The 14,496-nt window shown below is 39.5% G+C and overlaps 2 protein-coding genes across 7 annotated transcripts in view; one reads left to right on the forward strand and one right to left on the reverse strand.

Annotated features, from left to right (window-relative positions):
* On the reverse strand, positions 1-7,307 carry NUDCD2 (NudC domain containing 2). Of its 2 annotated transcripts, none has more exons than XM_005870579.2 (4): positions 7,040-7,307; positions 5,386-5,434; positions 5,022-5,173; positions 1-865 (listed from the first exon to the last, which is right to left on the reverse strand). In XM_005870579.2, the coding sequence occupies exons 1-4, from the start codon at positions 7,274-7,276 to the stop codon at positions 782-784; spliced, it is 522 nt and encodes a 173-aa protein (XP_005870641.2). In that variant the 5' UTR covers positions 7,277-7,307; the 3' UTR covers positions 1-781. The 2 variants fall into 2 exon arrangements, with proteins under 2 accessions (XP_005870641.2, XP_014398671.1); XM_014543185.1 differs by having other exon boundaries at positions 5,022-5,098; positions 7,040-7,279.
* HMMR (hyaluronan-mediated motility receptor (RHAMM)) overlaps positions 7,260-14,496 on the forward strand; it is a 22,203-nt gene continuing 14,966 nt past the window's right edge. For 2 of the 5 annotated variants that reach the window (XM_014543181.1, XM_014543183.1), the window contains exons 1-4: positions 7,260-7,356; positions 10,435-10,533; positions 11,238-11,317; positions 11,804-11,851. In XM_014543181.1, the coding sequence (XP_014398667.1) occupies positions 7,275-7,356; positions 10,435-10,533; positions 11,238-11,317; positions 11,804-11,851 (309 nt within the window). In that variant the 5' untranslated portion in view covers positions 7,260-7,274. Of the gene's footprint in view, positions 7,357-7,855; positions 7,949-10,434; positions 10,534-11,237; positions 11,318-11,803; positions 11,852-14,496 lie in introns of those variants that run through there. The other 3 variants (XM_014543182.1, XM_005870617.2, XM_014543184.1) reach the window with 3 other exon arrangements.

The raw sequence follows: 14,496 nt of genomic DNA on the forward strand, positions 1-14,496 counted from the left end.
ATAAAAAGGATGAAATAAAATTTCAAGACAATTCTTACTTCTATGCCTGGATCACTGAAGATCAAAATTATGTCACTGATTTATAATCATTGACCATAATTTGTTTTATGGTGCTAACAACACACTTGGCCAATAATCATACTCACTTCACCAAATCTCTTTTCATATTAATCCATTCCTACTGTGAGGTTAACTACTTTTCAGCTTATTGACATAAAGTGATCTCTCAAGAAATAATATCCTAATTCAGAGATTTTCATTAACTCTTAAAGTTCACTTACTCAGAATATACTTGCGGATTTTTTTCTTTCCTAAAATTTTCATTAATATAATTTCCTTGTGTGGACTGGTATACTTAGCCAAAAGGGTACACAATTCCTATTTTAAAGTTTATTGAACATTACTCCTACATCACACTTATTAGAAGAAAAAAATTAATTTTTCCTGAAGGCACCCTGTCTTTTCATTATGATCTATACCCTAACAATTTTTGTATTAAAAATATAGGTTAAATATGAAATTAGCAAAATGCATCATATGAAACTTCATGCTGAGCAAAACCAAGTCCAAAAAAAGTTATCATATATTAATAGAATAGTTACCACAGTATTTAAGAGGTTCCCTATGTAAATCATATTTGAATGCAATTTTTAGAACCATACTTAAATATATTTTGTAATTTGTTACTGTAGGCATCCACATTTTTCTTCTACCATATAATCTGTTCCTTTGAACAAGTTGGCAACATCTGCTAGGGTCCACAGAATGCAGCAAAAAATAGCTATTTCTCCAAATTTGAGAAATCTGGTCCACCTTTCGTGTAGTTTCCTGAGATTTCTGCTCCACTGAAGTCAAAACCAGGATTCTAAAAGATATGAACAAAAACGTATGACAAAACTTATGAGGAAAACTATAAGTAACTTTAATCAAAGGAAAATGATAAAAAGATTTGAAAGGCAGGTGACAAAAAAAGGGAATCTAAATAGCCAATAAACATGTAAATATGTACCAAACTTCACTGTAATCACCAAAATGTAACTTAAAACTATAATTTTATAATGTTCAGACTTACAAATATTTAGAAGATCCAATATGCGTGTTACAATGTTGACAAGTGTATGGACAAACACATATACATTTGAGAGTATTTAAAATATTTTTTTTTAGCAAAAAGGAGATAAATAGGATGAAATAAATAGGATAAAAAACACTTTTTTTAAATTTGAACACTTTAGTATCAGGGTACAAACAGGTTTTAACAGCATTTTTTGAGACCTTGCTATATGCCAGGCTGGGTTCTAAGATCTATACATATATTAACATAGTTAATCCTCATAACAATCCAATGAAGTAAGCATTACCCCAGGCTGTAGTCTTTCGGAGGACATTTCATTTCAACAAACATTTATTGAGTTCCTAGTGTTTGGAAGACACTATTAGAGGCATGTGGAATTCAAGAGTGAACAAACAGACAAAGATCCCTGCTTCAGTGGAGCTTACACTCTAACAAGAGACCAATAATAGCCCTGACCAGTTTGGCTCAGTGGATAGAGTGTCAGCTTGCAGACTGAAGAGTCCCAGGTTTGATTCTAGTCAAGGGCATGTAACTTGGTTACAGGCACATCCCCAGTAGGGGGTGTGCAGGTGGCAGGTGATTGATGTTTCTCTCTCATTGATGTTTCTAACTCTCTATCCCTCTCCCTTACTCTTTGAAATCAATAAAGATATATTTAAAAAGAGAGAGAGAGAGAGAGAGAGAGAGACCGACCAATAATAAACCATTAAAGTTATCTAGTGCAGGAGTCAGCAAACTTTTCTGTGAAGAGCCAGGTAGTAAATATGTTAGGCTTTGAAGACCATACAATCTCAGTCATAACTACTCGATTTTGCTGTTACTCTTATGAAAGACAATACACAAACAAATGAGCATAGCAGTGTTTCAATAAAACTTTACTTCAAAAACAGGCTGGACTTGACCCATGAGCCAGTTTGCAGGCCCCAGACCTAGTGTATTAAGAGTTGGTATTCAGTATGTTAAAAGTTGGTAAGTACTATAGAAAGAAAAAAAAAAAGGAAAGAAAAGTAGGGCAGAATTAGGGAAATGAAGAGGTTACAGTATTTAAATAGAATGATCAAAACTCAAAGAATGCTCATTGAGCAATGACTTTAAAACTGTGAAGTTAGCCAAGCTTTGGGAAATGAAAATGGCCTGACATGTTTAAGGAACAGCAAAATGGCCTGTGTGGCTAGAGCAGAATGACTGAGGGGGACAGCATTAAGAAAAGAGGTCAGGGAGATCATGGAAAACCAGATCAGATGGAGACCTATAAGAGACTTTGTCTTTTACTAGACTGAACAAGTCCTAACAAGAGGAGTAATGTAATCTGACTTGCATTTTAAAAGAACTGCTCTGCTATTTTGAGAGGACTATAGCTTGGCAAAGGTAGAAGTGAAGAGAACAATTAGGTTACTGAAGTAATCTAGACAAGACATTAGAGGTAGTCCAGATAAGGGTGGCAGTGGTAGTACCAGTAAGATTTCCTGACAAAATGGATAGAGTGTTAAGACACAGACAGGAATGGAGGATGACTCCCCACACCTCCTTTTCTTTAATCCTCACCTGAGTATACATTTCCATTAATTTTTTTAGAGAGAGTAGAAGGGAGGGGACAGAGAGAAACAGACAAATCGTTTGGTTGCCTTCTGCACATAACCTTTTCAGGGATCAACATGGAGCCTACAATCGAGAAACAATGCCCTTGACCGGAATAGAACCAGGACCCTTCAGTCCCCTGGCTGACACTCTATCTTGCTAGGGCCCCATACATCTACACTAAGAGAAAGATTCAAATTGACCATACCTCTGCAATGCCCATCAGCCAATCAGGACTGAGTATGCAAATTAACCCAACAAAGATAGCAGTGGCCCCACCACCCCAGCCACTCTGGGCCTCTGGGCAGCACACATGCATGACGCCTGCTATGAGGGGGAGGGCAGGGAGTGGAGGGAGCGCCAGGAGCGAAGACTGAAGGCTCCGGCCACAGCGAAGGCTCCGGCCGCAGCGAAGACTCGGCTGGAGCCAAGACTCCGGCCGGAGTGAAGACGGAAGGCGGCAGCCAGAGCGAAGGCCTGGGTCCCGGCTGCCAGAGGAAAACCGGTGCCAGCAGCCAGGGGAAGGAAGGCCTGTTGCACGAATCTTCTTGCAAGGGTCTCTAGTATATGCACTGAGTGGCCAGATTATTATGACCAGCCAGATTATTATGACCACCCCATCAGTACTTCATTGGGCCACCTTTTGCCTTCAATACTGCAGCGATTCTTCTTGGCATTGACTCCACGAAATGTTGAAAGGTGATGCGAGGAATCTGACACCATGCCTGATGAATAGCACTGTCCAGTTCTGTGAGATTTGATGGTTGTGGAACCAGCTGCCTGATGGCTCTTTTAACTTCGTCCCACAAATGCTCAATTGGATTGAGATCTGGTGATTGTGGGGGCCACCTAAGCAAGGTAAAGTCTCCCTCATGTTCTTGAAACCACTCCTGCACAATACGAGCACCGTGGCATGGCGCATTGTCTTGTTGGAAGAAGCCATCTCCATTGGGATACGCCATCAACATGATAGGATGAACTTGATCAGCAACAGTACTTAGGTATGTTGTGCTATTCAGACATTTATAATGGTCTGGCCCTCTAGCAACTTCAGCGCAAAATTATAGCTAATTTGCCTACTAACGTCAGGTGGTCATAATAATCTGGTCACTCAGTGTGTGTGTGCGTGTGTGTATGTGTATCCTATAATAAAAGCCCAGCGACTGAACAGCGGAACAACCAGAATGACAGGTCGACCAGTCACTATGATGCGCACTGACCACCAGAGGGCAGACACTCAATGCAGGAGCTGCCCCCTGGTGGTTAGTGTGCTCCCATAGCCGCTCAGCTGATGGGTATGAGCAGTGCTCCCTCAGCGGCTGATCCCCGCAAGCCACGCTCCCCACCAGCGCACAAATCCCATGCACCAGGCCTCTAGTATATATATTTGCGCACACACACACACACACACAATAGATCCTCGGGTTAAGTCGGAGATCCATTCCTATGGCGGGACATAATGCGATTTTCGCCGTAAGTTGGAACCCACCTACATAAGTACCTATGTCACTCACATGGAGCACATACACAGCAGTAATGAAGTGAAACAGTAAAAAAATTTGAAAGAAAGATAACAATTCCTGACCTTTACTTGTGGTAAATAAATAATAAAAAACATAAATCACATACATATATATATATATATACACATCGAAATGACGAAACTTTTTTTTTTATATAAATAAATGGGAGATGGCGACGTACCACGAAACGATGTATGTCGAGTCCGATGTAACTCAAGGACTATCTGTGTGTGTGTGTGTGTGTGTGTGTGTGTACTTTTTTATTAGAACAACTCATGTCCATCAACTGAGATGAGAAGCTTAGAGGTTGAACATATGTGAGAGACATTAGAAAGTTCATGTTGGACGTACTGAGTTTAATGTTTGCTAGCCAAATGGAGATACTGAATAGGCAACTGGATATAAGAGTCCAAAATTCAGGAGAAAAGTCTAGGCTAAAGATATACATTTGAATGTTTGAATAGTTTCAGAGATGAAAGCATAAACTTTCTTTCAAATAGCAGTCATAAATAGGGAAATCTAAATCTTATCGAATGGGAATAGCTAAATATTACAATACATTCAAACTAGAAAACACCCTGAAGCAGTTAAAGAAGTGAGTTTTTCTATGTGTTCTAAAAGAGAAAGAGACCTAAGACGTATTATTAAAAAAGAAATACAAACAATATACAGTGTGTCTCCATTTATGTTAAAACAAAACAAACAAGCCAATATATTGATGAGATGAGACTGAGACACAGGCATGGAAAGCAGAGATATTGATGAAGGGTCCTTCACTTTAAAAAAATATTTATTCTGTTTCTAATATGTTTAACTACACATATGCATACACTTATCTGACTTACTTCTTTCTGGAATCTCTCTAATGTAAGTTTTCTCTGCATTTGGTCTTGCACCCAAGGATCAGCTGCGTATTCAGATTCTAGAAGAGAAGTCCAACAATTTGCTGCATCTCTCTTTGTCTTTGTAAGAACAATACGAACCATTTTTCTGTCCTCTAAACAGAAATCACAAATTAGAATTCATTAAATTTTATTTTCAAAAACCATTAGGTAATCTTGACACAAAATTACTCTCAATACATTTCTATTAGTATAGCTTTCAAAACTGCAAAGACAAAGCACCTAATACAACAGGGAAAACATACTAAGTTCCAAGACAAAATTAACTGGTGAAAAGACCCTAGGACTTATAATAGATTACCCTTACCCAAAGTCCATGTTCCCTCATCAGCTATTGTAGAATCAAAGAGTTTGCCCTGAAAAATAAACATATGTTACTAAAAATACAGAAATTTCATTAATTTTTATAAAGCTTTCATGATTTAAGACTTACATAATTTCCTATCTAATTCACATAAAATTGTCTAATTTGGTTAGAAAAGGGAGGTAAAATTTTTATACCATTTCAACACATTGAAAGGTGCTAAACACTAAGTTTCTTCCTAGCAAGGGAAATGAAACCTGGTTTGCACTGCTTGGAATATTTACTATAACAGAAAACACAGGGCTCTCTAGATCCTTAATCTTTAGAAGATTAAGAAATACTACTGATCACTGATTAGTAAAATATAAAATGAATAACTGAAATGCTTTATCAATTAAAATACATTACAAGAGCTCTCCTGATGAAATTAAGAAATTATGTCTTTTAAAATAAACTTTTAAAAACTGGCTCATTCTAAAAAAACAACAACAAAAACCAAACTGTCTCATTCTTTTTGTTGGGCAAATTGGCATTAACAAATTACTTTAGCACATACTATAGATTTAAGATTAGTAGTTCCTGATTTTCTTCAGAAACTGGTTTTAAGTAAAGAGCAAAATATAAGTTTAAAAGAGAATGCATATGCTGAAACCCATTTATTTGTTGCTTTGCCAAATTTTAGAAAATATCATGTTAACAAATATATATTTCCTTTCACATGTCAATACGTGTGAAAAAAAAAATCCTAGTGGTCTAAATATACACCTAAAATCCTCGAGTTAAAGAGTTATTGCTAAATTCCCAAGTGATTGGAAATTTGAATTGTAACCTTAAACCACTGTGCAGGAAGCTACGAATTGCAGAACTATTCAGAAAGGTCATTTAGGTCCACGTTGATAGAAATCAAAGTCTTTCAAATCAATCGTGCTTTTCTCAAAGGCACTCGCACCTTTAATAGAAAAACAACAGCTAACATGTCCTGTGTGCTTATTACATAGCAGGCACTCCTTCCAGCTCTTCATGCACATGGATGCCATGTTATGCTGAAAACAGTCCTATAAAAATGGTACTGTAATTACTGCCCTTTATGGATGAAGTTAGAGACACTGAAAAATCTCTTGCCCAAGGTTTCAAAACTAGAAAAATGGCAGAACCAGGTATCCCATCAGCCTTCACCGCTGCCGTCAAACATCTGGAGCAGCTAATCTGAGAAAGGAATCTAGCTTGGGTTTAATTGATTTTAACTATAAATGCTACTAATAATGCTACTTTTATTATGCTTCCCTACTTGCCATAACCAGTGCCGTTATCTGTCTCATTCAACGCTGTCATCCGGGCACGCAGGGCGGCGCCTGGAAGCGTGTATGGAATATAAATATTTATTTCTTTGACGACCTAGCTAAGTTGCTTCGGCTGAAGACCCGCAGAGGCACAACAGGCGCAATTTCATTCGATTTAGAAATAAAGCCAGAAAAATGGGCTCCTCCAATTTCCGCGTCAACTCAGGACTGTCCCTGGAGGTGGGGGCTCCGACCAGACCACAATCAGAAAAGCCCAACGGCCTCGCCACAGTCTTCCTACGGAAATGGGGAGCCCTAGGGCTCGGGGGTTTGGGGAGGCCGCGAGGAATCTGGGCACCAGCCCGACCGGCCGCTACCTTGAGGATCTCGCGGCCACCCACCGCCAGCGCCACGTGCCGGCTCTGCAGGTCGCACCGGATATCTTGGGCGCGAGTGCCTGGCGGCACCTGCACTTCAATGAACACCTCCTCCAAGGTCTGATACCACTGGCCCCAAGGCGTCCCGCACGGAACCACCCCACTGCGCTCCTCGAAAGGGGCCGACATACTCCAGGTGCCTCCCGGCGGCAGCGGCACAGAGCGAGCTGAGCGCATGCGCCGAATCTCCACGCTCGGGCCACGCCCCGGCCTCCCGGCTCCGGTTTCCGCTCGGGTCACCGCTCATGCGCAGGAATGTAAGCTGACATCTCAGCGCGTATTTCCCTTTTCATTGGCTACTTAGGACGCTGGCAGGGCCAAATTTGAAACAAGTGAAATCCGGAAAAGTTTACGTTTCCAGGAGCGATAGGAGACGGTTGGAACCAGCGAGGCTGGAACTCACCGCCACCTTTGTGACGCCACTGGTCGACTTTCCAAAGTTCTCCGATTTGAAGTGCGCTTGCGCGAATGCTGCTAGTGTGTAGGTTACAATTGAGTAACGCCAGCCGTGATTGGGCACGGGAGGGGGCGGGGCGCGAAGACAGTCATGCTCTCCTATAGGCTGGTAGCCTAGACTCACAAGCTACCTCATTGGATGCGGCGAGAGCTGAGTACGCATGCTCTTTTCCTGTTCCTTTCCTGGATTGGTGTGCCCAGGGTTTTGGTTTTCCAATTGGCCAACGTCGGGGTGGGCGGGTAACGAGCCGGGAGATTTGAATTTGAAAGCCAGTAATGCCAGGATCAGCACCCGGAAGTTGTGGAGGAACGCTAGTTCCCTGCGGCTTGTGGAGCTGGTGGTCATCATGTCCTTTCCTAAGGCGCCCCTGAAGCGATTCAATGACCCTTCTGGTGCGTACGGGGGAAGGGACTGGGGGACCGGAGTTGCTCTCACGCCCCTTGCCCCTTGCGGTTCCCTCTGTCAAAGGGCAATTGGAGGCGATTTGGGGGCTGGCATGGGGATCATTCAATTGATTCATTTTTTTTCTTCTTAAATACATATTAAGCATTTACTACATGCCAAGCATAACTTAGGATAATAAGAATATAGCAGTGAGCGAAGCAAGGTGTCTGCCCCGTGGAGCTTCCACTCCGTTGGAGAATACAGCCTATAAACGGTGCTGTGTAGACACTGAAGCAGAGAGAAGGAATAGGTGTGAGAAAACGTTGGTAGCTATTGGATGGTCCAGTGCGGAAGGCCTTGCGGTTAAAAAAAAAAAAAAGAAACACCTGACCATGCTTTTTGTCTGTACGTGTGGATTTCTTTTTGGATATTCCATTCAGGCATAAAGGAAAGAAGGCTGGTAAAGGCAGTTTGTGGTGGTAAAGTGGTGGTGGTATCGGAAACACTATAAATGAAGTGATGGCAGTTAATAGGGACGGTCTTTACATAGATGATTAGTTCTGTTTTAATGCCCCAGCATCCTGGAGAGGTGATCCTATTCGTTATTTTACTAATAAAATGACCAAGACTTAGATTTCCTGTGTTACACAACCGAACTGGGCCTTCTTGAAATCCATCCCGTGCTCTTAACCACTGCAGGTGCTTACGTGCAACAACCAGGAAACCGTGGGTGTGGTTGGTAAAACCATCATTTATTACAGGCTGACTTTTTATGCAGGGACTGTGCTAAGATTTTTCCTCCTAGGTCTGGTTTATTTTTTCCAACAGCCAAATGAGGAAGGTGCTGGTACTGTCCTTATTTTACAGATGAGGAAACTGAGGGGTTTTGTAACTACTACTGAGCAGCCAGTAAGTGGTAGAGCTGAACCATGATTTATCCATTATAACATACACTTAGTGGTCACTGTCTTTAATCTCCGTCAGACAGTATGGAAATGGAATTGTTCTTATTCACCATCTTCTCCCAATGACTACACTGTATCTGGCACATAGTAATGTCTTTTGATTGGCAGACAAAGCTGGGTTTGAATCCTAATCTGGCTGATTACAAAACACTATTCCGTCTGCCACATCCCTAGTGACTTTCTGTGTTTTCACGACACTGCTCACCTCAGCCCTGAGCTAAATACTGGGATACAGTCATGATTAAGACAGTTTCTACCTCCAAGCAGTTTGCCTAATATGGGAGATGGATAAGTACATTGTCTAGTGTGGGGAAGTGGAGAAGTACACTATATAAGTACATACACCGTTGCAAAACTGGGAAGTTCTATGATAGGAATGGTATGCACAGTCTGCTGTGTGGTGGTTAAAACCTGATTGGAGGATTCAGAGAAAACTGGAAGAGATGACATCAGGCTGAGATCTGAAGGATAAGTGAGAGTTAGCCAGGCAAAATGGCAGGTGAACTAGCCATTCGAGGTGGAAGGAAAAGAAACTAAAAAGTTCTGAAAGTTTGAAGCATTTATTTAATGCAATGCATAGAATGTTTATGTGTATACAAAAGTACCGCCGGACTGCCTGTGTTAGCTTCTGATTATTTTTTTAAATATATTTTTATTGATTTCAGAGAAAAATTTGCTATGTGTGAGTACACAGATATTTTCTGTTGTTTCACTTTTTAAAAAAAAAATGCTAGTGAAGATGTACCAGTGAGCTTTTATCATCCCATTTGAAAAACAGTTAGGGGATAGTACGAGTTGCTTTGGGATTGTCTAACTCCTTGCTGTTCCTATTTATTTGCATGAAACTCTGAAGTAAATAGCTTTTCAGAGAATAGTATAACTCTATTGATTTCCAATCAAATAAAGCTTTATGCTAATGACATTTTTGTTATTATGAGTCCTGAAAGCCAAATCTTACATTTGCTACGCATAAGCACTCTGAAATGCCTTTAATTTTGGACTCTAGTTACTTACATGAGGTTATAAAATATAAATTTCTGAGACATACAAATATAGTCTATGGCGTTATAAATTTTTTGATATATTGATATTAGGCAGAGATGGATTATCACTATACATTTTTTTCCAGTTTAAATCTTGAGGGCTAGACACTTTTATTTGCTTCATTTCTAGAATCTGATGATAGTTAACCTCAGTGACTCTGAGTAGCGTTGATTCCAAATATATAATTTCTTATAGTCAATCCTTAAAAAGAAAACCATGTTGCTTGTTCTTTCATAATGTTCATCCCAAGACTGTCTTTGCTGTTTTGCTCAGTTGCCTGTATTCCTTTGACCCAATTGAAATAAAGGGCATTTGGCAAGATGATATTGTTCCTCATATCAAATGGGTGCTATTTTTACATTTGAAAGAACAAAGTGTCTATTTATAGCATTTTTTACATTTGTATCACTCAGTTTACTTTGCATGTTTTAACTTAGGATTCTAAGTGACATTAGAAGAAACATTAATGTTTTCTGTTTCTCTAGGTTGTGCACCATCTCCAGGTGCTTATGATGTGAAAACTTCAGAAGTATTGAAAGGACCAGTATCCTTTCAGAAATCACAAAGATTTAAAAAACAAAAAGGTACTGGATCCCAAAATAAAATAATGTTATATGATCTCGTAAGTTTTAAAGTTATGAATAATAGTGTATACATTTAAAGCTGTTATGGTATTTCTAAAAATGTGAAACTATAGGTATAGTTAAATTTTTGTATTTGAAAAATAAATAAGTTTTGTATTTGATGGATTTATAAGAGAGTCTACTACAGAATAATGCTTTTATCATTACACTATTGTATAATCAGGAAAATTATACAAAACACATAGATATGTTGTTTCATATATATATATATATAGAGAGAGAGAAAGAGAGAGAGAGAGAGAGATTGATTTCAGAGAGGAAGGGAAGGGAGAGGGAGAAAGAGAGAGAAACATCGATGATCAGAATTATTGATTGGCTGCCTCCTGCACGCTCCCTACTGGTGATCAAGCCCGTAACCCAGGCATGTGCCCTTGGCCGCAATCAAACCCGGGACCCTTCAGTCCACAGGCTGTCGCTCTATCCACTGAGCCAAACCAACTAGGGCTCATTTCCCTTTTGCTAATTACCTTAGCCTTCTGTCAGGGAACATTAAGAAAATCAGAAAAATGTTAGATGTGTAAAATATATTGTACAACTAATTATTTAGAAATGTACAGCCAAGAAAAGAATAACATATTGCTTCACTAATAGTTGCAATAAGAAATTTTGAAATTGTGTTTTGTCTGTGGTACAATTTATTGCAGAATCTCAACAAAATCTTACTGTTGACAAAGATACTACCTTGCCTGCTTCAGCAAGAAAAGTTAAGACTTTGGGATTAAAGGTGAGATGATCTTACGTTCTACCTGTTTTTTGAACTGTACCATTTCAGTTTGTCTTTATTTCTTTGCATTTTCCCCCTTCTTTTGGGCCTGTAAGTTTAAGTCGATTTCTCTTTGTAAGATTCTTTTCTTTATGAGATAGCATAATTAAAAATTAAAAATGTATTGCTGTTTAACATTAGAAAGAAGCAGTCAGTAGCTTTCTTCATAAAGCTCCTCCTCTGTTCTCGGACTTCTTAAGAACAAAACCCACAAATCTAATTTTATTGAGATAAAAACTTTTAAGCCTGAAATATTTTGAGATTTAAAGAACCTTTTCCCTCATTTACTAAGTCACCTACAAAGTATGTAATAGACTCAGGGAAATTTTTAAAATAGAAATTAACTGTTTGGAATCCTTAATCTTTTCTGATAACTAAAAATAAAATTCAGCTATGATGTTTGTGGCATTAAAATTTGATCATCACTATTCTTTGAATTTTAAATAGAAGGAATCTCAAAAGAATGATAAAGACTTGAAGATGTTGGAAAAAGAGGTAAGTAATGCTTTCAACTTATTGAAAAACAAATGTACCGTGTATAATGGAAAGAGTTACATAGAATTAAGAGACAGGGATTCTGTTGCAGTTTGAGGAGTCACACTGGATGGCAAATATACCATTCAGACCAGTGCCTACAGGGTAATCATCCCTTGGCTTGAACCCTCTATCAGAGCCTGGGTGTCTGTGTGGTATGCTGACAAAGTCAAGTTGTTAGCCTACTAAGGGACAGATTCAAGATAACCCATTTAATGAAAAAATGATAATGAAAAATCAATATGTTGGTTTACTACAATTATATGTAGATCCAGTATTTACATTTACTTTTCCTGTATGCTACTCTGCATGTTAAGACAATGACTAACTGGGGAATTGCTCAGTGAGCATAAAATCCTAGCAGGTTAGTTAAATGGAGTTCTGCTAATCTGATGCATTCCTCTGCACTAGTGGCATAGGCCTCCCTCAAGGATAAAATGATTTAGGGCTGCCGTGTTACATGGTACTTACTTACCACATGTGACTATTTAAAGGAAATTAAATTAAGAACTCAGTTCTTCAGTTGCACTAGTCACAGTTCAAGTGTTCAATAGCCCCATGTGAGGGGAGGCAACCATACTGGACAGTGCATCTCCACCATGGCAGAAATTCCTGTTGAGCTGAGCTGACCTAAAGGACCACTTACTTCCCTAAGCAGGGCTAAGCTGGTCACCGCCAGCTTTGCTTTTCCGGCAGTAATGTATGCATGTTTCCATTACTGACTCTTTCTGGTGGACATATTCTTTTGATATATTAAAACTTTTCGTTGATTACAGTAAAATATTGGCTTAGACCAAGAATATGTCCAGGTAACTTTGCAAATCTCTGCCTTGGTTGATCTGATCCTTTTGTATATATTTTTAATAAGCTTGGTTATCATTTTATTTATTTTTATTATTTTATTTTTTAAGGTTATTCAGAGAGGAAGGGATCGGGAGAGAGAGATAGAAACATCAATGATGAGAGAGAATCATTGATTGGCTGCCTCCTTCACGCCCCTCACTGGGGATCTATCCCTCAACCAGGGCATATGCCCTGACTGGGAATCAAATCGTGACCTCCAGGCTCATAGGTCGACGCTCAACCACGAGCCATGCTGGCCGGGCGGCTATCATTTTATTGAGGATACATGAAAGGGATGAATGGGGGTGGGAGGGGCAGTAGTAGGTGAATCTCAGATAGCAGGTAAGTGGCAGAGCCAGGATTAGAACTTGTCATTTGGGTCAGTTAATCTTTTAGAATGGAGATTTTTAGCAAATAGAGCTCTATCTTATTTAAGCCCCAAAATATTTGCTGTTGTTTTTTTTAACTTGCATTGGTTGCAGAAGGTCAGTCCGAGGCTTAACCCTATATCAGTTTCCCACAAGAAACATCAATGATGAGAGAGAATCATTGATTGGCTGCCTCCTTCACGCCCCCCAATGGGGATCTATTCCTCAACCAGGGCATATGCCCTGACTGGGAATCAAATCGTGACCTCCAGGCTCATAGGTCGACGCTCAACCACGAGCCATGCTGGCCGGGCGGCTATCATTTTATTGAGGATACATGAAAGGGATGAATGGGGGTGGGAGGGGCAGTAGTAGGTGAATCTCAGATAGCAGGTAAGTGGCAGAGCCAGGATTAGAACTTGTCATTTGGGTCAGTTAATCGTTTAGAATGGAGATTTTTAGCAAATAGAGCTCTATCTTATTTAAACCCCAAAATATTTGCTGTTGTTTTTTTAACTTGCATTGGTTGTCAGTATTAAAATGGAAAGTTTCATGCAAAACAAATTCAGATTTCTGCCTTCTGTTGCAAAATCAGATCTGGAAACACTTTCCACATTCCCCTCCTGGCCTGTGCAGGGCTGCCTCTTTAGATCCCCACATTTGCTCTTCAGCCCTCACCTGGCTCTCTTTACGTGTTTATGTTTTCTGCTTAGCCATGTAGGTATTTGAGTTTACAAACCCCCCCTTTTTTTTTTTAACTTAAGCTTCTTTAGCTGCAAAAAGTATGATGTAGATTATCTCAGTGTTCATTTTACTACGGCATCATACTATGCTAAAAACACCACTGATAAAGCAATAATGTAAGCATAGCGGATCTTATGGTCGGGACTCTTAAAGCCCAGTCAGTCCCTAGCCTCTAGTTCACATAAGTGGTGCTTAATACATGTTTAGTTAAGCAATGTTGGCTTAAAATACTGAGATTAGTATGAATACAAAGCCAGTAAGAATGCAAAATACTTTCCATGCGACTTACTACAGCTATGCTTTCTTGATACTTTTTTTTTTAATATATTTTATTGATTTTTTACAGAGAGGAAGGGAGAGAGATAGAGAGTTAGAAACATCGATGAGACCGGAATCGAACCCGGGACCCTTGAGTCCGCAGGCTGACGCTCTATCCACTGAGCCAAACCGGTTTCGGCATCTTGATACTTTTATACCCAGCAAATAGTCCAGTTTGGTAGATGTTTTCTGTGCACTAGAAAAAAATATGTATGCACTTGTTAGGTATAGTGGTCCATATATGTCAGTTCGAGGTGGTTAATAGTTCTGTTCAAATATTTATACTGATATTATTCTATTAGTTACTAAAGAGGTACTTCTAAAATTTTAGTT

Source organism: Myotis brandtii, unplaced genomic scaffold (assembly GCF_000412655.1).
Source record: "Myotis brandtii unplaced genomic scaffold, ASM41265v1 scaffold32, whole genome shotgun sequence".
NCBI classification, from domain to species: domain Eukaryota; kingdom Metazoa; phylum Chordata; class Mammalia; order Chiroptera; family Vespertilionidae; genus Myotis; species Myotis brandtii.